The sequence below is a fragment of the Ceratotherium simum genome, chromosome 24 (genome assembly GCF_057802395.1).
Source record: "Ceratotherium simum simum isolate JZ-2026a chromosome 24, ASM5780239v1, whole genome shotgun sequence".
NCBI classification, from domain to species: domain Eukaryota; kingdom Metazoa; phylum Chordata; class Mammalia; order Perissodactyla; family Rhinocerotidae; genus Ceratotherium; species Ceratotherium simum.
The window spans coordinates 15,802,479-15,826,404 of NC_141923.1; the positions used below are offsets into that span (position 1 = coordinate 15,802,479).

At 46.7% G+C, this 23,926-nt stretch overlaps 1 protein-coding gene across 5 annotated transcripts in view; it reads left to right on the forward strand.

Annotated features, from left to right (window-relative positions):
• FOXN3 (forkhead box N3) overlaps nucleotides 1-23,926 on the forward strand; it is a 395,408-nt gene that overhangs the window by 159,911 nt on the left and 211,571 nt on the right. For 2 of the 5 annotated variants that reach the window (XM_014790483.2, XM_004434189.3), the window contains exons 1-2: nucleotides 2,789-2,970; nucleotides 6,450-7,006. In XM_014790483.2, coding sequence (XP_014645969.2) covers nucleotides 6,464-7,006 — 543 coding nt within the window. In that variant the 5' untranslated portion in view covers nucleotides 2,789-2,970; nucleotides 6,450-6,463. Of the gene's footprint in view, nucleotides 1-1,318; nucleotides 1,521-2,787; nucleotides 2,971-6,449; nucleotides 7,007-23,926 lie in introns of those variants that run through there. The other 3 variants (XM_087448072.1, XM_014790486.2, XM_014790484.2) reach the window with 3 other exon arrangements.

A 23,926-nucleotide genomic window follows, 5' to 3' on the forward strand; every position in this document is an offset into this window, starting at 1 on the left:
CCTGTTCCCAGATACAAAGGTGCTCTCCAGCTTATGCCCAGAATGGGGCTGCAGAATGGTCCCATCAAGTCCTCAGTCAGGAAATAAGTGTTGCCCAAAGTGAGTTCTAGGGCATACACAGGATTCCGCTGTCAAATGTGTCTGTAAAACAATGGTTTAAACAGTGCTCTTGTTTCTTTGAGACTTCTCAGCATCTAAGACACAAGGGTACTTTTTGAAAGTTCAAGAGGGAAATTGAGAATGAGGTGTTCCTAAATGAATTTGGGCCCTGCACCTTTTTGTCAGGGAGCATGTCCCAGAGCCGGGGTTCTATGGAATTACAAGGTGGAAGCCACACTAAGACTTCCCATGGCTTTCAGCGAAGGTTTGGATCCCCGATTTCAAACACACAGACAGACAAGCAGACATGTGTACTCTGTTCTCCACATCAGGCAGGGCTGGTCCACCACTTCCTCTTCAGGCTGACACCTTCTCACATCTCTTGCCGCATTTGTAATAAGAGAGAGAAATTAAGAAATATGCTTGAGAATGGAAGAAACCAAAAACAAGCAGAGGGCAAGAGAGGTGAGCTAATAAAAGGCTCCTTACCTCACCATACTCCACCCTCTGCTTATGGCTTCTCCTGGCCCAAGGCTTGCTCCATCTAAGGTTTTGTTCACCTAGGGTGGCTGGTTCAGACACTGGAGACTAACAGCTAGTACCAGGAGTTTTAAGAATGACATATTCCATGTGTAATAAGCTTTGGCTCCCATCCCCTCATTTTGAATTCTCAGGAAGAAGGAAAGGACTGGGGTGAAAATAACCTGCCACCTCTACTTAATGTAAAGAGATTTCTAGTTATGGTGTGAGCGTGGTTGGAGATTGGGAGGGCTGGGAGCTGGTGATGGAAGGGGACTGTTTCTTTCTCTCCCGGCCAGTAAGGGGCTTGGACAAAGGTCTCCGGCCTAGGATCCTTGGATGGGAGATTCAGCACCCTCAACTGATGTGCTGATGGAGGGATGGGACCTGCACTAGACCAAGCTCGTGTCCTGGCTTTGATACCACTTTTCACCTTTAGGATCTCTGGCATGAGACTTCCCAATGATCTAGCTTGTCTTTCTCACCTCACACCTTTTGCTTTGGTGACTTTGGGTAGGTCACACCAAATGCTCAGTAATTAAAGGGGTGGGGCTGGATGACCTGAGGCTGGTCCTGGGCCTCTACCTCTGAATCATCCCGTGGGTGGGATCAGCCATAGTACTGGTAAGTAGTACACCTGCTGTGAGTGTCCTTGCTGAAGACTCGCCACCTGCCATCTTGAAGCTTTGTTAAGGGGACATGACTCGTAGCTCGATTGGGGTTTCCTTATGTTTTGAAATTAAAAAAATAAATTTCAGAAGCCCTGTGGGATTTTTCTCTCCCTTCTGCTGGCTTACAAGGTTCTGTAAGCTAGAAGAGTTTCAGAGCGAGATCACCCTGCACCTTCTCACTGGCTTTTCTGCAGTTTTCAGACAGCTCAAAATGGCCTGTCCACTGCTCAGGTGGGTTCAGCTGGGGGTGGTGGAGTGACCTGGGCTTCTCTTCTGTACAGGACCCTACTGATTCGGCTATCTGGGAGTGGTGTGCAATCATATTTTTATTTATGTCACCACCAGGGTGTCCTGTTGGTCTCTCTCCTTTCAGCCTCTCCAAAGGCCAGCTGCTCGCTGTGTCTTTAGCAGTGGGTGGCCAATCTTTGGAGGTGCCTGAAGACTTGTAGTGGTGGCTGCGCCGTTCCCTGGGTGGCCCTGCGAATTTTTCCGTCGGGTTCTTGAGAGCTCAAAATGTGAAGGAGACGAGACTCGTTCTCCCTCGAGGTTTATAAGTTGGCCAGGGTGTTGAGCACAGCCCACCGGAGAGGCCCCACCGGAGAGGCCCCACCGGCGTGGCCTTTAGGACGGGCCTCTCGCTCTGTAATCTGTAATGGCCACCCTCCCTCCCTTGGCAGACACGCGCCAGCAGACGACAGGAGGAGCGGCCACCTGGGCGGGAGGCTGCGGTGCCTCTGTGCCTTTCCTCCCGGGGCACGAGGTGGGCGCTGGAGGAGGGCTGGGGACAGCCCTAGGAGTCCCGCCAGGATGCCGTAGTTGGGGAGAAGTGGAATCTCTTCTCCCTCTCGCAAGCCTCGCCCGCATCGTAATTCTTTTTATTTTTACTTTCGAGCCATGTAAGGCATGCGGATGGGGTAGGAGCGTTCCGGCGACACGCTGCCAGCGGCGCAGCGCCGGCCCGCCCGCGTGGCCGGAGCCGGGGAAAGGGACAGGCCGCGCGCCGCCAGCCCTGCCGCCCACGGTCGCGGCCGCCCCGGGTCGCGGGGCCCGCGCGGGCCACCCCCGCCACGCGGTGCCACAGGACGCGAGTCCGGCCTGGGGCCCAGCTGCGCCCCGGGAGCGCCCGGGCGCGGGGCGCGCGGCAGAGCGGAGCGTGGGGGCCGCGGGCAGGGGCCGCCCCAGCGGGTCTGCGCCCCGCGCCCCATGCCGCCGGCGGCCCGGCCCACGTTTTCCCTCTCTCCGGCTCCCTCCGCCCCCTCCGCTCCGTCCCTCCCCTCCGCTCCCCTCCCTCCCCGCGCTTCCCCTCCTCCTGCCTGGTCATGTGTCGCCTTTTTTTGTTTGCAGTGGAAACAATTTCTCGCCGCTCGGCGCGCCCCGGCCCGACGCGCCGCGGCGGAGGCGAGCGGGAGGCGGGACGGGGCGGGGAGAGCGGCGGGGCCGGCGGGAGGACGCGCGGCGCGCCCGGCGGACGCCGCAGGTCCCATGCCGCGCCGCGACCCCGCGCCCCTGCCGCCCGCGCCCGCGGCCGCCCCCCGCCGCCCTCCGCCCCGGGCTCGCCGCGCCGCGCCCGCGCGTCCTTAGCCGGGCCACCAAGCGATGCCCGCTGGGCGCCCACGAAAGTTTGTCGGCTCCCGCTGAAGGGCAGCGGCGCCCCCGCGCCCCCGCGCCCCGCTCCGGCCAGGTGAGTTTGCTCCCCGCTCCCGCCGGCGCCCGAGTGGGACTGGGGTGACTCGGGGCGGGGGCACTCGTCCGAGGCCGTCCTGGAGGCGACCTCGCCGCTCCCGGCAGACGAGGGACTCCGCAGTTCCTGGGGGGAGGGTGCGGGATGGGGGGCCCGGCCGGGCGGGGAGACGGAGCCCGGAGCGGGGAAGTTGCCGGGTCCGAAGAGTTTCCTGCCCCGACGTGCGGGCTGTTTCCTGGTGCCTCGATTTCCGAAAAGATGCCCCAAAGGAACAGAGTTGGTATTGTCCGCGGAGGACGGGATCCCTGCCGTTCCGGGCCGGGGAAGGTGGTGCCGCTCAAGGGGAGACCCCAAGATGAGAAACAGGCTGCTAACAAAGATTCCCCCCCCCCCCAAACTGTGCAGGCTTGGCACCGGCAGTGAGTGTCTGCTGAGACCCCCGGGGCCCGACCGCTCCTCACCCCGGCCCTCTTTGAAAGCCTCCTTGGGCCCTGGAGAAGTTGGGGGACGGCGGGCTTTTATTGATGTGTTTTTAAGGCTCGCCGCGGTGCGGCCAATAAAAGGTTTATGACATCTGACCGGCAGTGAAGGTATGCGAGCTCCCAATTGCCCTGTATACGGGGAGAAGAGCAGTTTCTCGGTTGCCTGGCAACGCCGCTGATTGACGCGGGACGCAGCCAATCACCGCTCCCGCAGGTCCCCTTGAAATGTTTTTGACAAGTACAGTAGATCAGAGTGAAGCGCGTGCGTGTGCGCGCGCGCGCGCGCGGAGTGGGGTTACCCGGCCCCCCCAAACTCGCGACTGCCGTGCTCGGCTTGGGGAGGATTTCTCAACTTTTTAAAGTTCATGTTAAACATCTGTTCAGAGCTGGGCCAGTAATGTCTTTGTCAGTTGTTTGGAGACCTTCTGATAGCGGGCAAGAAACTAGCTTTCCTGCTGCATTTTCTCCGTTAAAAAGCAAAAAAGATAACAAAACACGGCAAGTCATAAAAAAACAAGAGGGTGTGTGTGCGCGGAACGTAACCAATAGCAAACCGAAAAGTTGTAAGGAGGTCACTAGTGAATAACTATTTGCGTAGCTGGTGGAACAGCCTTATTGGCAGCATATTAAAAATGTTTGCTTAACTGCAGACTCACATGATCCGGATTCCTTTTTTTCCCCCCCGTCTAAAATAGGAGGAAAAAAAGATTTGGCGAATTATGTAGTTAGAGTATAATAATGGAAAACTCCTCAGCTGTGGTTTCTGGGAACTGTTTTTTAAAATGGAACTGTAGTGATCAGCGGCTCTTGATACTGTTGCTATAAAATGCGGGATTTTTAGGGATGCAGTTAACGGTTGGAGGGCATGGGGGGACAGAAACGCAAAGCAGACAAATGATCCGAGGGTACTGAACCCCAGTAACCCTCTTTTCTGGACAGTGCCGCTTTTCTAATAAAACCATATTGCTGGCAATGTTTGTTTAGAACAAAAGACAACATGGAGAATAGCGTGTTAGTTCCTTTGGGAAGCTACTGACAAATAAGCAAATTAAAAAGAAAGAGAGCAGCATGTTGTCATAGCAACAGTGCTATTAAATTACTTTACTGTCAGCCATGATATAATTTTCCTGTTTGGAAGCTCAGGAGACATAAAACTTTCATCTGGAGCTAAAGTTGACTTCAGTGGCTGTGTAGTTCTTCTCTTTTGTGCTCTACTGTGTGGATATTTCTGGTTATCAGAAAATTTGTTTTTTTGATGGGATCTGAGGAAACTTTGAGGGACACCAGCCTAGCTTTGATTTGTTCATAAAGAAGGAAAAGGCAACATCAGACTAGTCTCTGTTATACCCCCAAACCTAAAGATACTAGCTTATTTTTTAAAATGTGTATGAACTACTCAGGTTAGCCCCCTTATTTGACAGAAAGAAATATTCCCTGTGGAGGAACCTGAGGTATCTGAACTGCCCTGCCTGCATCAGACTTTGATGCCCGTGGAAGTTTTCTCTCCTTAGAGCACCTCCTGGCAGCTACAGAGAGCGCCCCTCAGGTCTTCTGTCCGCAGATTCTATTTGTCTACCTTTGGGAAGAGGGAGGGTGCTGCAATTCTCTGGCACCCTTGGCTGGCTGTTTAGGGCCCCACATTGTGCTTTCTAGAATCCTGTTCTAGAGCTTCCCCAGCTGAAGCGGCACTTATTTTAGGTGTGGTGGCAATGGACATTTCGAGTCTGAGAATAATCATGTCTTTGCTTTTGATGTGTTCATTCTTTTTTCTAGATAGATTGCCTGATCTTCTTACTGGGTGTGGAGGAGAGGATAAAACAGACAGGCTTCCTAAACCAAGCATATTGTTGGAGCCCTACAAAGGGAGAGTGGGAGACCTCTTTCCTTATCTTGACTGTTCTTTCTATCTTACATTGAGTACTAGGGGTTGAGCATGCTTTGTATCTGTCGGGGTCATTCTGTTTGTGGACTCGGCACCTCCTCATTTTCTATTCTCATCGGATATTTTACTCCCTGTTCTAGGTCATTGATAAAAATGGGGGTGGCAGCAGAGGGGAGGGGGCAGAATAGAATTCTGTAGCGATTTTTGTTGCATTTGCCTCCTTGTCTTGAAGCTGCCAGTTGCTCTCCTGACTTTTTGCACCAATTCTAATTTCACTTAGTGGCTTATCTTCACATTCCCATTTATTTGTGTGGTGCCTGAAGTTACTTTTTCGTTCAGAGTATAGTGTCTAATAAAATTAAATGTGCTTCTTCCTCCAGTGTGAATCCACAGAATTCCTTGGCATTGCTCTATAGACTTACCAAATAGAATTAAAGTTGCAGGGTTTTTGATCATGACTAGTGGAGGAAAAAAAATTCAATAAAACTCTACCAAGTTGATGCTCACTGTGGCCACACTTTTAATTCCAAGGCAATTGTGATGGTCTTTGTATGGAAACAGCTGGACTTAATCTGAAATAACTGGCCTTAAACGTACAGGTATTTTCTTTTCTTGAGAAGAATAAACAATGAGATCTATAACCCAAAGTGACAGGGGTTGTGCATTGCGTTTATTTTGTAGTGTTGATCGTGAGGCTCAAAAGAATTTTACTTGTGTATATATTCATGTATTATAGATAAACTGAGGCAGCCAGAAATAACTGATTTTCCCACGGTCACAGTGAGAGTCTTCATAGATTTAGGGAGAAGCCATTGTGGAATTTCTCATTCTTTTTATGATGCATTTGCACATTAACTATTTCCAGTCTTGTATTTAAGGGGTGACAGGTCGCTGTGCTATATGCATGCTGGACTGATTTTACTTATTAGTGCGTCTCTGTGGGGTGGAATTGTGGGTTTGTGTTACTCAGTGTGGGAGCCATGAGATGATGTTCCTATGTGACAGGGGTACATAGAAGTGACAGGGGTGGGAGGGACGAAAGAATTAGGAGGGCATAGCTGCCTTTCTGTTTTGGGTCTCACCAACTCGTCTTTTCTCTGTACTGTGTTTACCAGGAGCCTTCACGTAAATGGGTCCAGTCATGCCTCCCAGTAAGAAGCCAGAAAGCCCAGGAATTAGTGTCTCCAGTGGGCTGAGTCAGTGCTACCAGGGCAGCGGTTTCTCCAAGGCCCTTCAGGAAGACGATGACCTCGACTTTTCTCTGCCTGACATCAGATTAGAGGAGGGGGCCATGGAAGATGAAGAGCTGACCAACCTGAACTGGCTGCATGAGAGCAAGAACTTGCTGAAGAGCTTTGGGGAGTCGGTCCTTAGGAGCGTCAGCCCTGTCCAGGACCTGGACGATGACACCCCTCCGTCCCCCGCCCACTCTGACATGCCCTATGATGCCAGGCAGAACCCCAACTGCAAACCGCCCTATTCCTTTAGCTGCCTCATATTTATGGCCATCGAAGACTCTCCAACCAAGCGCCTGCCAGTAAAGGATATCTACAACTGGATCTTGGAACATTTTCCATATTTTGCAAACGCACCTACTGGGTGGAAAAACTCAGTGAGACATAATTTGTCGTTGAATAAGTGTTTTAAGAAAGTGGACAAAGAGAGGAGTCAGGTAAGCCTGTGTGTCTGGAGCTAAAGTTTTTCTTTTTCAAATTTTTAATTTTTCTCCATTAAAAAAAATGTAAGTCCACCACACGGAAGTAGCAGTTATAGATGGATAATTTTATTGTATTTCATTCATTTAGATAGTTGTAAAGAACTTCCCTTTCCTTAAGTGTGTTAGTTAAATACTGTCTTTGGTGTTTGTACTGGATTCAGGGTTTATCACTGTGGTATCTGAACGTAATCACAAAACAGTGGTTTGTACACTTGATTAGTTCTAGTATCATCCTTCAATGTGGGTGGGTCATTGGGGGTTTAGAGTACGAACAAAGGTCTGTATTACAAGGGCAGCCATTAACTATGAGGTGTGTGTGTGTATATATTTGAGGAAAATTGCCACCAAGGGCTAGAAAAAATGGCATTTATTTTCTTTCTGAATATTGAGTTGGAGAAAGGCACCCTCTCCAGGATTCTGGAATAAATGGACATTGGGAAGTGACCCAACAATATACTCCAAGACCAGACAGACAAACACGTGAATTGCCCAGGTGACTCTTGAAATCGGGTGCATACATAAGTGTTTGGCAACTTTGACCCTTCCTGAGTATGAAAAATCAGGGTAAGGTTCCCATTAGAGACTGACTTCAAAAAGGTTGAATTTTGACTTGAAAGCCGTAACTCAAGCTTCGTGGTCCGCTAAACGATGACGGTTTTAATAAGTTGCTTTACCTTTCTTGTAAGGCGTAGAATAGGTCCAGTAGAAACAAGATTGACTGACTATTAGAGCTGGAAAACAAAATTGTGACCTAACTTGGACTTCCGAAAAGTAACGTAGCTACAGTTAAAACAAATTCCCAGGAAACGTTCTCTCCACAAAGTTTTTTGTGCGCCTGTGTTTCCCAGCTTTGTTTTTCGTGTTCCTCATGCTGCGGTGTGCAGCTGACAGTGTGCTTTTCACCCTTTCCGAAGTTCAGGTTCGGGCTCAGGACCACTATTGTGTGGGATCACCAGCTGTGCAGGGTTGGAGCCTTTAATTTCGTTCTCTCCAGAAACATGTTTCTGTTTCCAGTAGAATCTCGAGCCTGAGAAAATTCTGCTTGTTGTTGGCATGGAACAATGTGAAAAGGAAGTGGCAAAGCCATAATTCTCCTTGTTGCAACTGGACACGTTTGTCTGCAAATGCTCTGCACCCTGAGCTTACTTACGTTCAGGATGGGGAGTGGGCATGCAGGGTTTGAGGAGGGGTGTGGCCTGGGAAGAGCAAAGATGTGAACACTAAGGAGCTCGGCCTTTGATCGCTGGGCAGGTGAAGGCTGGATCCACGGGCAAATGTGAATATTCATAAGTGTTCTGGGCCCCTCCTTCCCCTGATGCTTATTTTTACATAACTGCTACAATCGAAGGGCCCTGCTATTTCCCCCAGGTGTCCATTAGTCTTCCTCCTCCCCAGCACCTCTCAGAATGGGCTTTTGGAGACCAACCTCCAGACTTGGCTCTGTTGAGTGTTTTAAGATCATTGCTTGAACTTAGAGAAAATTCACTGCTCCCTTGTCAAGAACCAAGTCTGTGATAGTAAAAGCTTCTGTCTAGGTGGGTCCTCAAGAAAGAGACTGTCTTGGAAGGCAATTCCAGGGTTAACGTGTAGAGAAGAAAGTGCTGTTCAGGTCCCCCAAAGCAGCGTGTTACTGATAAAGCAACGAACAGGGCCTTTAGCATGGTGTGAAATGATTCTGCAAGTTACCGCACGCCCGCGTCCCTGTGTTTCATCACGCCGGTGTGCATAAAAGTAATTTAGCACACTCTGAGATGTTAAACAAGAGCGACTCCAAAGTGTGCAAAGAGACTTGGGAGGGTTATTCACCAGCCTGGGGAGTGACAGGCAGATGTTGGATGGTGTGTGTAAGGCACGGCGGGAGAAGCGCCATCTCCCCCCTGCACCCCCCACCCTGGACTCTGGGAGTCATGTCTTCTGGGGTGATGGGTGTCATTCTGCAGATATCGCCTGTTGAAAGCGAATGGTTTTAAGGACTTGAGATTGTTAATCTTATGAAATGTTGAGTTCTGGCTTCCTAGCCATCCTGACACGTTTCTGATCAAATGCCGGTCAGTTTTGTGGTTGGGAGTTTGTTCCCAGCGTTTGTGATGCTGTGAGAACAGAGCAAGGAGTGTGAATTTTCCCCTTTTCTCCTCTTTCTTTGGATGACACTGAGGCCAGCTGGTGGCTGCTCTGAGAGACATAGGCTCCCAGGTGCTTCAATGTACTTCCAGGGCACTGGCCCTGCCCCACTCGTTTGAAGCTTTCTACGTTGGCTAGCTGAGTAAAGAGGAAGGCATTCCCCCTGACGCTTTGCCCAGTGAAAACCCCTTCAGCTCTACAGGCAAATGTGTTTTTTCCCAGGGGGCTTCAATTGGCCGTAGCTCCCACACAGGTTTGCCGCTACACAACAACGAAATGCACTCAGATGTGGGTGAGAAATATGTTAGGTGAGGGGGGGAGTGGAAACCTTGCAGGCTGTATTCACAGAGTTAGCCATCCTCCCCCCTCCCCCTTTTTTTTTAAACTGTAGAACACAGTTTTAAGCTTGACATAACTGTGAGAATGCAGAATCCTGTGTAATCCTTGTCCCTGCGGGGCTGGAACACAAAACCTGCTGGACGACTGCTTGGCTGTGAGGTTGGAGAAGGAACACACCAGATTGCTTCAGAATCACCTGTGGCATTTACAAACAATTACCATTTCTCGGCCCCTCCCTGGAGATTCTGATTCAGTCGGTTTGAGGTGGGTTGGGGAAAATGGATAAGCTTTGTAGTTGTTGATAAGCTTCATAGTTGTTTCTGACTTGCAGCCAGATTTGAGACTTTCTGAACTAGATGCCCTTTGGGTTCCTTCCAATGCTGAGATTTCATCAAGAAGATATTCTCATGAATGAGTAAGTCGGGAGAATAGACAGTTTTGCTTCCGTTTTAGCTATCTCTCTTTTTCTCTTGTATCTCTTACAGGACTTTAAAAGATAAAAGTTTTTAAAAAATTTTTTTAATCGTGGAAAATTTCGAACACACACAGTAGAGAGAATAGTATGATGTATCTATATGCCCATCACCGCCATTGCCCACAAGCAGATTCAGTAGTTAACAAGGGTTTGCCTTGCTTAGTTCATTCATTCTTTTCTGTTTTGCTGTTGCTTAAGTATTTTGAAGCAAATCTTGGACCTCATGTCATTTTATCTCAGCATATTTCGGTGTGTGTAAGAATAATCGACAGTTTCTTACACAGCCCTTCTGCTGGGGTCACCCCTAACAAAATGAACTGTACTTGGATATCACCTGATACCAGGTCCATATTCAGATACCCCAATGGTTTATAAAATGTTTGTTTGAATTAGGATCCAACCATGGTTTATATGTTGCATTTGGCTATCAGGTTTCTTCAGTCTGTTTTCATCCACAGCAGACCTACCCATCCCCCTTTTTTCATGCCCTTCCTTGATAAAGAGACCCATCCATTGGGCTATGGAATGCCCCACATTCTGTCTGCTTCCTTGGGATTTCATTTAATTTGTTCCTCTATCCCCTTGTATTTTCTGTCACTTGGGGGTAAGCACTACAGGCTCGATCACATTCTGGCTTTTTCCCCCCAAGAATACTTTCTAGGCGGCCTTGTGTCTTCTCGCATCAGGAAGCCTGGTTGACCCCCTCCTGGGGATGGATGCGGAGACTGAGCTGTGGGTTCACATGGGGTCGGCTGCTCCCTCCTCTGCAAAGTTCCTCGTCAGCCTTTCATCTTATGGTTTCATCTTTTGAGGACTTCTGCCCGAATCAATCAAGATAGAGTTTCAAAGTCTGGGATTAAGTTTTATACCGCCTAAATACAGATCTTAGTTAGGACTATAAGATGAGCATGTGCTAACTTCTCTGAGTCCTTGTGAATGAGAAGTAAAGTGCAGTTATTTTTTATAGACTGGATTATAATGGTTCAGGTATGTGTGTTTCTATTTCTATGCTTTTTCTTTATTTCCCCTCTTGCCACTTTAGCAAAAAACATTGCTGTCATATAAAGGAAACACTGTAGAAAAAGTAAGTTTAGTATATCTGGGGCTGAGGGCTTACAATATAATTTTAGTTTATAAATATAGGCAACTTGTCATAGTTGAAAGAGGACTGGCTTGTAAGACAGGACACTTGGTTCAGCTGGCAGTACCTGGCTCTCCTGGGCTTCACTTTTCTCATAGAGAAGCAAGAGTTTGTAGTTTGCTCAGAGCTTTTTAACTTGGGGTCTTTGAGTGTCATAGGCTCTGCAGACAGCCTGAAATTATTGACTACATGTTATGTGACTATGCATATTGCATTTTCCTAGAGGATCCCAAGGTTTTATTTGTTTCATTTTTAGAATCTTTTTATTGTTGTTGTTAGATATCCCTTTAGTGGCCTTTTTCAGTTGTTTTTAGTTTTTAGATTCTTAATGGGACCTCTGACCCAGGAAAGCTAAAGGATCACTGGTATTTTATAACAACAGTGAACATAATGTGGACCATCTTCTTTGTGCTTTCTGTATGTAATATCCCATTTCTTCCTCTCTACAACCCCATGAGGTAGATCCTATTATTTTCGTTCTTAAAATAGATGAGGAGTTAAGCTCAGGGTAGTTAAGTGACTTGCTGGAGGTCACACAGCCAGGAAGTGGTGGAACAGGAATTCACCCTAATTCCCTCCAGTTCTGAAGGGTGTGCTCTTAACACTGGTGCTTGATTCTGCCTTCTCAGTTTAGAGGCTATTGTAGACGATCTCTGTGTGCTTCATCAAAATATTCTATGAACATGAGTTATAGGGGACTAAAATAACCCAAATAAAGCCAGAATTTACTCTAGGGGTGCAGGATAGAGAAAGTGGATAGGGAATGTTTTTGTGCTGTTGAGTTGGGGCCAGATTCTGTCTTTGTCAGCAAACGGAGAGCTGTGGCATTTGCGCGAGGCATATCGCTGCCCTCTTGGCTTCCTGTCTCCAGGCTCTGTTGCAGGCCCTCTGCCTCCCAGGCCCCTCCCACTGAGATCTGGCCCAAGTTCAGAGCCCATTCTCCCTGCGTAGATGCTGTTTATACAAGTTGTCCCTCCAGTTCCCAGCTGGGATGTTCTCTTTTCTGTCTTGGTGGATGAGACTCTTTTTCAAAGGCAGGTTTGAAAATGAGGTCGCCCCTCTTCTGTGGCAGCACCCCCATATGCGCAGTTGCCTCTAAGTCCCTTCTCTTGGTGTTATAAACACACAGTCAAGAGCATTTCCCTTTCCCGTGACGTTAGTCAACATACCTGTTGAATTGATGGTCATTTTAGGAAGAAGAGATGACTTATTTATTTATTTATTTTTTGGATAAATAATTGTTCTTTGAAAGACTATTGCAGTCTGGTCCTGATGGGTAAATTCCTAAAAATCAGGATAATGTTTGGTGGTGGGATGTGCAAAAATGCAATGAGGTGTATAAGAGTCTTCTCTGGTGTCTGGGGCAAGTGACAATCCTGTTCATCCCTGAGCTGAGGCTGGCCCCGCACAGCAGCAGGACACGGCCTCTTTCTCCCTGGTGCCCACTGCCTAGCAGGCTGCTTTTTGTTGTCTGCTGTAGACTGTATGGCCTCGGAAGGGTGAGACTTTGCCAGGGTCTCTGAGGGGCCTGGAATAAACATACCCCATGTCACAGGCCCTGGAATAGGAAGCGCTTTGTACCAGCATTCTCTGGGATCCCAAGAAATCTGTGTACTGCCCTTGGCCACGCTGCCCCCGCCGATCCTGCCCGTTTGCTCCTTCCGGACACTGCTCCTTCCTGATTCTTCCAGGCATTGGATGCCTTGGCTTTGGGGGCATTTCTGTTGCTTGTTCTTGCCGACTGTTCATTGTTTGTCTGCCTGTTCATTCATTCAACAAACTTTTAAAAGTACCTGCTGTGGTCAGTACCCACTGTACTTACTGTCCTACGTCCTAAAAGGAGACAGAATTAAATGTGTTGTGGCCACGGCCTGGAAAGCACCAGTGGTCCAGTGAGTCCTACCCACAGAATTTCTTTGTAGCTAGTGGAACTTACCAGCAGAAGCCCTTCTTTCAGGCTCTCTCCCCCTTTTATTTATCTGTTTCCTGTTTCTCACATCATTGCTTTTCTGGCCCTTCGGTTTCCAGGATGCACTGCTTTTCCAGTCACTGCGGTGATTCCCCTGCTACTTACCTTGATGAGGGCCTACAAGTCTTCTGGAAAGCTTGGTTCTTCTGGACCTGAGGGCCCCATTGGTGTATCTGTCCAGCGTCTCCCCCCATTAACTGTTCAGGAATGTTGCATTCTCTTTGGGAGGGCTTTGTGGTACCTGGGTAGGTTGATGAGATGCTTCTTTATTGATGTACTGCCTGGATATCCAACCAGCAAGAAATTGTTCTCAGAACCTCCCCTGTTGAGCTGAAGAGGCTTTGGGACTTCCCTTTGAAGTCACTTTAGCTGCAGGGTAATTCTCTGCAGTAAATAATATAGGAAGTTGGCACATGACCTCCTATTTGAAAGTCATGGGTTTTGCTTCTTTCACAAGGAGTGATGGGTTGTTTGGATTAATCCATACTCTCTCATGGAGCCCTTGGTCATCTTAATGGTCTTAAGCTTTGGCAAGATGATGGGAGGTTTTAGATTTTATAGAAAATTCCACTGCCTTCTGAATGGACATTTCTTGCATTTGAAACAGAAGATGAATATATATATTTTTGGATTTCATGACCCCCTTAAAGTGTTTTATTCCTGTTCCCTACCTTGTCACTTTTAATTTACTTGCTGCTTCTCTCAATGACTATATCTAACTAGCCCTGTAAGAATTTATCCCTTGGCCACATTTGCTTCAACACTGGCCTGAGGTTTTCAGACTGTGGGAATTTACTCAAGTCGTTCCTGTGGATGCCTCCATATTCGTAGGCCATCAGTATCTCATTACCTACCATTTTGAGGACTTTGAGGGCCCTCTGCTTATTAGTTTATTCAGTAGAATTATTTGGTGGTGTCGAAGGTTAAAATAAAAAGTGAGATGGGGTTCTTGCTTTTTAGAAGCTGATACTCCAGGGAAACAGGAGAGAATAAAAATAAAAAAGAATAAAGCACCACGAGTATGGGAAGCATTCCAGGTCAGTAAGTGATCGGTGTTATTTGAGGTTAGTCAAGGAGACTTCTCTTCCCCAAAGAGGGGCATTTGGAGCTGAGATAAAAGATAGCAATGGGCAGGTTTTGAATATTCCTTATGAGGGAGCGCTTGAATAAATTGTTAACAAAGCATTCTTCTGGTGTGGGAATGCGCATGAGACCTCCAGGAATGGATTAGTTAGGATGAGGTTTGATGTTTACTGTAGAAAATCCAAATAACAGTGAATTAAACAGGCTAGAAGTGTATTGCTGGGTCACATAAAATGAGTCTTGAGGAATTGGACAAAGACCCACATTCCTTCTGCCTTTCTGCTCTGCTGTTCTTAGTGCATTGTTGTTTCCATTCTCAAAGTCTTCTCGTGGTCCAAGATGGCATCAGCCAGGTTGTTCTCATTTTAAGAAGCAGGAAGGGGGTATGCTGGGAAAGCCAAAAGGGAGTTCCATTGAGTTAACAGTTTTAAGGAGCTTTTCCAGAAACCCCACACTCTGGTTTCATCTTATTGGCTAGAGCCTGGTCATATGACCCCTCTTGGCTGCAAAGAAGGCTGGGAAATGTAGTCTTTTAGCTGGGCCCATTGCACTCCCAGTGTTGGTTCTGTTACTAAGCAAGCATGGGATTTTCTGCCACAGAGGTCTAGATGCTTGGGGGACGTAGGTTGCTGGGCCCAAGGGATGTGTTGGAACAGTATCGGAGAAAAGGAAGGAGAGAGATGGGTGGTCAGGGAGGTTATGTAAATAGCTATGAGGAGTTGGTGGGGGAGCTGGGATGCTAAGGGGAAAACGTTAAATTGTTCTAATAACTTAAGTAAAGCAGATATGCCGACCCATTTTTAAAAATATTCTAGTTAACCAAGGTTTTGCTTCCAGATGTTCTGGTTAAATTGCATTTAATATCTTCAAAAGCAATAGCTTGATAGAGGTGAAGATGTAATCTGTGCCAAGTATGATAAGAAGAAAAGCAAGGAAATATACGGTTGAAGATAGAGAGTAGTACAGAGTCGTTCTTTTAATAATAACTTGACGGTTTGTATGTGAGGTTACAGGCAGTTCCAGTAATGGATGACATCTTTGATTTGTGTGTGTGTGTGTGTGTGTGTATGTGTTGCTGTTTGAGTCTCTTTGCTTGTGAACTCAGCGGGAGACCAGTAAATACAGGCAGAGTGACTGTGCTGCTGCTCAGGGGGAGGGGCCCCCCACTTACCCTTCCTTCTCTTCCTTTCGTCCCCACAGGGTGTGTGGCGTTCCCCTCTGCGCCCAGTGGGGTCAAGGTCAATGTTGCCTTCCATTTATTCGAGCTTTGTGAAATGCCTCATAGAAAGCAGTGACTCTCCTCCTGTAGGGACAGGACTGATAAGTGATTTAACTAATGTCATGAGACAGAAAACAGCAGAGCATTTGTACCTACTTTGTTTTTAGAAGAAAAGGCCAAGTCATGTGAGTGCTGACTCCAGTCATAGCTATAGGGGAGGGAAAAATATCCAGAGTCTCCTGGAATCAGAGTAGAGGCAGTGTGGCACAGAGCTGGGGTGCAGAGTCACGCTAAGTACTCCCAGAATACTTCACCGAATGCCAAGTTCCTTCCAGAATCTTCCAGAGATGCTGTCATGTAAAGTGAGAACTGACATTCAAAGCCATGGCTCTGAGACCCTGCAGAAGCCTTACATTGCAAAGTAAAAATGAGACCCTGCATTTACAAAAAGAAGTAGCCTCAATCATTTTAGCAGTGGTTCATTCATGCTGAACATATTTGTGGAGTGCCAGGCACTGTTCTGGGTGCTGAGGATATAGTGGTGACCTGTGACAGTTCCCTTGCTGCTGTCCTGGACCATCCATGGGATGTCCAGGGAGGGTGAGAGGGAGGCACATGTTAAATAGTAGATCCATACATGGAGACGTAGGTAATGTATCAAATAGCGATATATGCAATGAAGAAAATAAAACAATATAATGTACTCAAGATGGGTGGGGAGGAGGGTGGGAAGCTTCCTAGAGGAGCTGATTGGGCCATGCCTTGAATGGCAAGAGGGATGCAGCCATGCAAAGACCTGGGTCAAAAAGAACAGCAAGTGCAAAGGCCCTGAGGTGGCAACAGCTTGATATGTCCAAGGAACAGAGAGAAGGCCTGCGGGAAGTATATGAAAGAGGGGAGAATGAGATGATTAAAGGCACAGAAGGGGAAAACATGTATTTGGTGCCGTTCCAGTGGTGCAGGTTAGAGATGATGGAAATGATGCTGGCTTAGACCAGGATTGGTGTTTGCAGATGAAGGCATATGGGCAAATCTGGGTGGGGAAGTGGGGTGAGGATTAAAGCAAAAATTCTATTTTGACCATATTATATTTGAGATGGCTTTTGAACATCTAAGTGGAGCTATCAAGTTGGAAGTTTGATATGTGAGTTTCAAGCTCAGTAGAGAAGTCGGAGTAAAGGTGTAAATCTGGGACGCATTAGTGCTTGGTTGGTGGAAACTAAAGAGAGTGTCTGGATTACCTCTCCATCAGAAAGAGGTGACATCAAACCTGTATTTCAATTCTTATAGGAAATTGTGTTTGACTAATATCCATTAGTGTTTGACTAGAGAATTGATTTTGGAGTATATTCGGCATGCGAATAAAAACAGAACAGTTTTATATTTAGAGTGAGAAATTCAGAATTATTTAAAAAATAACTTACCTGTAATTATTGTAGTTACTGCCTGCAAAACCTTTGCTTTTTGTAATGAGAGCGTAACTTCCAAATGTGCTCAGGGCCAGTGGCATCTCCGATATGGTGAGAGAAATGCACTCCAGTAAACAGCCCATTTAGCAAAGTCCTCTAACCCGTGACTTCTGCGAGTTCCCTGCCATCTGGTCCCTGGCTAGAGAGAGGAATTTTTCTTGTATATGTGTCTCCATAGCAACGAGTTTGCAGTTGATATGGAAAGTAAGCAGTTGCCTTAGCAACGGAGTTGCTGATGTGGTGGCTCTCCTGCTTTCAGGGAACGGATAAGCTGACCAGACTAGTTTAGATGCATCGCGGAGGGTGCTGTAATGTGGGGCGGCACATGCCGGCCCTGCTCGTGTAAAATCAGTCCTGCTTTAAAAAAGATTGCAGCCCTTGCCTCTACCAGGAGGAAATCTTACAGAGGTAATAAATCAGACAAAAGTAGCTACTGTCAGTTGAAATAGATTAGAAGAGGGATCTCCTGGTGGAATTTGTTTAGTTTCACTTAAAGGAGAATGTCGTAGTCAGGGCACATTTAGTTGCAAGGAAAAGAAAGCCACCCAAGTTGGCTTAAGTAAAAGAGGGCTTGTTCCAAGGACATCATAATCACTCCCACGGACCAGTGGTGAGGAGCAACAAAGCATGTCTCAGGCCCACGATGCTTGGAACTGCTCCCTCAGTCCCTCTGTGGCCACGTGGACCCTCATCCCTGATTTTCTCTGGGGATCTCTTCCAGTCTGCTCTTTGCAGCCTGGCTTCCTCTGCGTGGCTCTTGATTTCTGCTTCCTCACACCGTTGGCTTGCTGTGGTGCAGTGTTGGCGCCAACCCCTGCGATGTGATGGCCCCAGTGCCCAGCGACATCGGCCCCATCATCTCTGTGCAATGTCTTTGTCCTAGTTCCAGACACATGGACTTGTTCTTCTTGGGTTAGATGTTCAGCCCTAGTCAAAACAGGGGCAGAGTCCTCTGGATCAAGATAGCTGCTGGGACCATCCTTTCATCTGGCGTGGGACTTGGGCTTGAAACATGCCTGCAACAAAAAATTTTCTAGAAAGCGTTTAATTTTTCGAAAACATTTGAATAATAAAAATAAAAATAGTAAGGAACTTTTGAGTATTTTGTACTTTTTGCTTCCCTTTGTGTCCCCTTAGGACATCTCTCACAGGTGCCGGAGATTAACACGCCAGAGCACTCTGGGACTCTCCCAAGCCTCCCTTCTGCTTCTTTCTCGTCTCTGTGATGACTTCATCTTTCTCGCATTTCGTTTCCATAGTTTTGGGGCTGGCGGTTCCCAAACTAGCAACGTTTTTCTTTGGTGACTACTTATTCCTGACAGCTGCCCTCAAATTGCCTGTAATCACAGGGTTGAATGATCACCAGAAATTATGAACTCTAGACCCCTCTTCTAGACAAGAATAAATGTCAGCTATCCAACACAAGTTGTCCTCATTTTCAAGATCAAGGGATTGAGTAATAGTTCTTGCTAACCATTGTGTACCAGCCCATGTCATCGCACTGAGATTTTCAACATGGGGAAAAAACATAATTATGCTGGGGACTGGAGATACAAAGAGATTACACAACTCGGGTGGAGTAGTCTGGGCTAAGATAAAAAGAGACTAGGAAGGCTAAAAGTGGCATTTGCCAATTGCTGAGGGGTTGGCCAATGGCCAGGATCACATGGTTTGGGAATCCAAAGGAGAAAATGATCCCCAAGGATTAGCAGAACCAGGGCAGGAATCCTGGAGACGAGACAGAATTTCATCAGCTGGATCCTTCAGGATGGCCAGGAAGGGGGCTGGTGACAGAGAGAGAGGAGGTCACTTGAGTTGTCAGGGTTAGCTTGGACACAGGGGTGGGAATACATATGGGGGAAGACTGAGCGTGACAATGGGAACTGACATTTTCACAGGGCTTGTTGGGGGCTGTTTGGAATTGTGTGTGGTGTGGTATCCATGATCTTACAGCTTTCTAACAACTGTAAAGCAGATCTTATGTTCTTTTTACAGATGAGGAAACTGAGGCTCAGAGAAATTCAGTGGCTTGCTAAAGTGACATGGCCAGATAGTGAACCAAGATCTGGGACTTTCTCGCTTTTCCTTGACCCCGTTTGGCTGAAGCAGAGGGCCTCCTGTGGGGTAGAGAGGGAGATAGACTTGGGAAGGTCAGTTGAGCTGGGCTGTGGGGTCTTGAGTGCCACGCCAAGGAATCTGGACTGTGCTCTGAAGGCAGTGGGGAGCCCTTAGACATTTCTGAGCGTGGGCATGACATACACAAAGATACAAAGCAGGAGGCAAGTCATTCCTGCTGATGCTTTAGAGCATTATGCAGGAACTCTGTTCTCCACAGCAGAACTCCCTGCTGCCCAGAAATTTATGGAGAAAGGCCACAGCTATCACTGAAGGATTAATTTTCTATACATTTAACTAACTTGGACCAGATTCGTACACAAACAGAAAGTCTGCAGCTTAGTGTTCATTGCAAGTGTTTTGCTCTTATTTTTGTTGAGTGGGTCCTGTTGTCATTGACCATTGCTTTTATTGGTTGGTGCCACCACTTCCTATTAATATCCTGACCACTCTGGAGTTCACACGCATGAAATAAGTGACCCATCCTCTCGGCACTGCCCTGTGGATTTGGTCATTTTTTGGTGTTGGGGTCGATTTTCTGTTTCACACGGTAATATCTTTTTCCCTTTGGCGTTGGAGGTAAACATAGTAACATTAACCCTTTCTTCTGTAGGAAACCGGGTCAAGTAGGTGACTTCATTCACTCGTTTGTTCATCAGCCATGCTGAGTTCTTGGAATATTGGGGGACACTGGGGTCATACCTGATGCTTCCCTCTTGTTCAACCCTCTACCCAATCAGTTGCAAAAGTCCCTTGATTCTGCCTCCTAAGTGTCTCTCCGCTGTCCCTTCTTCTCTAACCCCACTGCCGCTGATCTTCATTGTGTGCTGGGGGATACAGGAGCCTTCTAACCCCCTTCTTCTCTGCACTTGACTGTCTCCCCTCAAGTCCAGCTAATACAGAGCTGCCAGAAGGCTCATTTAGTGTACAAACCCGTTTCGTCACAGCCCTTCAGTGGTTCCTGTTACTTGGAGTGGTTTGTCTCAAAGTGTGGCTGTGACCACCAGCTTTAGAATAATCTAGAGTGTTTTTTAGAAATGCAGATTTCTGGGCTTAGCCCACACTTACTGATTGAGAGTTTCTGGGTGGTGCTGCCTGGGAATCTACATTTAAGCAAGTTCCCCAAATGATTCTTCTTTACACTGAAATTTGAGAAGCAAGGCTCAGAGGGTCAAGTTCAAACTTCAGCTGGGGTTATAAGGTCTGCCTTTCTTACAGTTTTTATTATGGAAGATTTCAGCACTGTAGTATAATGGACTATAATGTACAATGTAGCCATCGTGGGAGTACACACATCAGATGTATCATTAACATGACCCATCATATTTCATCCTATCTCCCTCTGCCCCTCATCACCCCCCTTTTTGGATTATTTTAAAGCAACTCCCAGGCATTGTGTCATTGTATCTGCAAATATTTCAGAATATATCTCTAATACGTAAGAACTCTCAAACACACACACACAACCACAAAACCATTATCACTCCTAAAAGCAAATTAACTGTGATTCTAGTCTACATCATCCAAAATCCAGTCCGTTTTAGAATTTATCTGATTGTCTATTAAAAAAAAATTAGCAGTAGTTTGTCCAAATTAGAATCCAAAGAAGGTCCACATATGACATTTGATTGTTGATTCTTTTAAATCTCATTTTGATCTATGCTCCTTCCCATTCCTTTTTCTTTTCCCTGACCGTTTAAAGGACACTGTATTCTCTTTTCATCCTCTTGTCCTGTTGTTATTCAAATGTTCCAATCCTTCTGCCATATCCCAGGACTCTCCTTTCCTGCAAAAGGCCATATGCTCTAACGCTGACTTTCACTCGAATATGCTGTTCCCTCTACCTAAAATGCTATTCCTCCTTTTTTCTCCTCCCGACGCTGCATTTTGAACTTGGAAGACCCAAGTTTTGGGTCTTCTGCACCTCTGCAAAACCTTCCCCAAAATGTCCCTTTGCATTTTAGTTTTTGTTCCCCACTTTGGCCATTATGTTATAGCACTTATTTTTTAGTTTACTTATCTCCTTAGTATCTGTTCCTGCCGATGTCTTCCTTCACTCCTCTCCCCACCCTAAGAGGGAGGGCAGGGACTACATGTTATCCATCTTTGCATCCCTTAGGACCAGTGTGTTGCCTGGCATATGGTAGGTACTCTTGAAGTACGTTATGAGAGAATGGACAAGCCATAAGCCACCAATTCAAATATTTTATAATAAAGTTAGGTTCAACTTTTTTGGAACACTTGAGTATTTACTGTTGGTAAGGTTTGTGTACCTGTATGAATAGCTGTCTCTAATTAAGAAGAACACTGCTTCCTGATTTCTTTCAGTCCACTATAACACTGGGTTTGGCCAGACAACTGCCTCTATCTACCTTTGGTGGCCAACAGCTGCCTTGCTTCCTTTTCTTGCCATCACTGCCATCCTCTTACCAAGAATTAACGAAAGGAAGAGGGAAACTCAAGTCTTAGCACTGAATGTGCCAAGCAAGGAGTGTTTTGTAGTTGGTGGAGAAAGACATAGTTCAGGTGACACAGAAGAATTGACTCCTGCCCTATGAAATTTACGTAATTGTAGACAACACCTAATAGTCTGTCACTTCTGTTAAAGCAAACTTGAGCACAGATGTTTATTTGCTGATGGTGTTTCCTATAATTCTTTGATAGAGATTTTTTCACTGGGATCCTGAAAGATGATACTGGTTTATAGATGAAGAATCTGAGGTCCAAACAGTGCAAGTGACTTACTGAAAACCCATACATCTAGGGGAAGAGCCCAGGTCTGCTGCTTCTTGGTCTGTGCTCTTTTCTCTGCATCATCTCATTGCTTCACTCATTCTTCAAGGACTCTGATTAATTGGAAATGGCCGTGAACTTGTGCCACTTACATGGGATTTATTTTCCTTCATGTGTCTTACTTTGAGTTACTTGTATGTACTAAATTTTTTATAGATGATTTATCATTTCAGTTTGTGACCTTTGAAAATATGCTTAAACCTATCAGATTTTTGTTTCACTGATTACTCAGAATGTCCTTGAATTTTAGTCTTTGAATGAATCTGTGGACACTATTTTGAGTTATCTGCTACTTAGTATTGTAGCCATCAGTGAAATCCACACACATCCTTCCTGGTGAGCATCGGACCCAATCCTATTTGTTGATGTGGGTGTTATGTATAAAGAGTGCAAATTGACCAGAAGTAGTGACAAGCATAGTTGGAGGACTGTTGGAGGATTTTTTACTGAGTATCAGTCTTGATTAACTCTACATTCATTATTTCTGGTTCTTGGCCTTATTTTAAAGGTTTCTCCCCATCCTTAGAGATCAGTTTATATTGAGGAGGTGTTGTTTCTCTGAAATAATATTGATATGTAATAAGGTAATGATACCACTCCTGTATGCTGCCCAAAACTTTCTCATAACTCATTCATTCATTCAGCAAATGTTGATTTCATGTTTATAATCAGGCTTTGTGCTAGGCATCAGGGAAACAAGGGTGATTCCAGTCTGGTGGGAGAGGTCAGCATATAAAGTGGCTGCACAACATGGCATATGACAGGGGGCCGGCCCCGTGGCCTAGTGGTTAAGTGCGCGCGCTCCACTGCTGGCGGCTTAGGTTTGGATCCCAGGCGTGCATCGACGTACCACTTGTCAGGCCATGCTGTGGCGGCGTCCCATATAAAAGTAGAGGAAGATGGGCACGCATGTTAGCTCAGGGCCAGTCTTCCTCAGCAAAAAGAGGAGGGTTGGCAGATGTTAGCTCACAGCTGATCTTCCTCCGAAAAAAAAAAAACATGGCATATGACATCTATATGACCTGCTATGGGAGGCAGGGGAAGGGGTGACTGCCTCTTGGTTTCTGTATGAGTTGACAAACAAGGTATCTGTTGCACAGAGAGGGTTAATAGAGAGAAAGCTTGGGTGGTGCACAGAGCGCTGAACTTGATGTTAGGGGCTCTGGGTTCTAGAGCTGACCAGGTCACTAACCAGCTCTGTGATCTTGGGCGAATTCTTGCCTCTCTCTGCACCTTAGATTTCTCCATTCAATTCAGTAAGCCTTCTCTTGTGAGCCCACTGTGTTTATTCAGTGTGTTTATTTAGTAATTCATCTGTAAACTGAGTTGGCCTAGATCCACAGTTCCCAAACTGCTCGCCAGGAAGGCTCTGTTATTATCCTTCCTACTCCGTGTCTTTGTTAGACACATGGGATGACTGCCAGTCACAGGTTCTGACCAGCATCAAATAACCAGTGTCAACACGGTGTGCTAAGAACAGTTTTGCCCAAAGCACAGGAGGTGGATGTGGCAGTGTACACAGCAGTGTTGTGCATGAATGTGTGATTTCCGTGAAAGGCTTTGGGGAAGTGTCGTAATGAAGCCCTGTCCTCACACTGCTAGCTCTGCAGAAGACCCTTTCCATTTGGGAACAGCGGGACTATGGTGAGTGTGATCGGCAAGCCCTTTCCTGTGCCGTAATTAAAACTCTGTGAAGCCGCGTAGTTGGAAAGTCACAAGCTGTGATGAAGTTGGATCTCGTGTCTCCCTGGGGCCCAGTGGGTTCTCACCTGCGTCTCATAGTCAGCAGTTGGGACTCGGGTCTTCTGAGCATTTCCTCGGTGCTCATGGGATCCCAGGATTAAAGAATGTTAGCTCCACATATCCTGTTCCTGCAGAAATGGGATTCCAGGTGTGTGGATGGCTTATGTGGGCACCCTTGGCACATGCATGTACCTGGCCAGATCTCTTAGGCCAGCCATGTCCACAGTGGGCTGTTGGTTTCTTTCTCTCTGTATGTTTCTCTTGATGATGTTGTCCTCTTATCAAAACATTTAATAAACTCCTAACAAAGTCAGAGCCTGTGCAGGGCACTTGTGGTCTTCCTCATCTTTCCTCCCCAAGTTCCTGCTCTAGACACGTCGCTCCTCTGGGGTCCCTCTTCACTTTTGC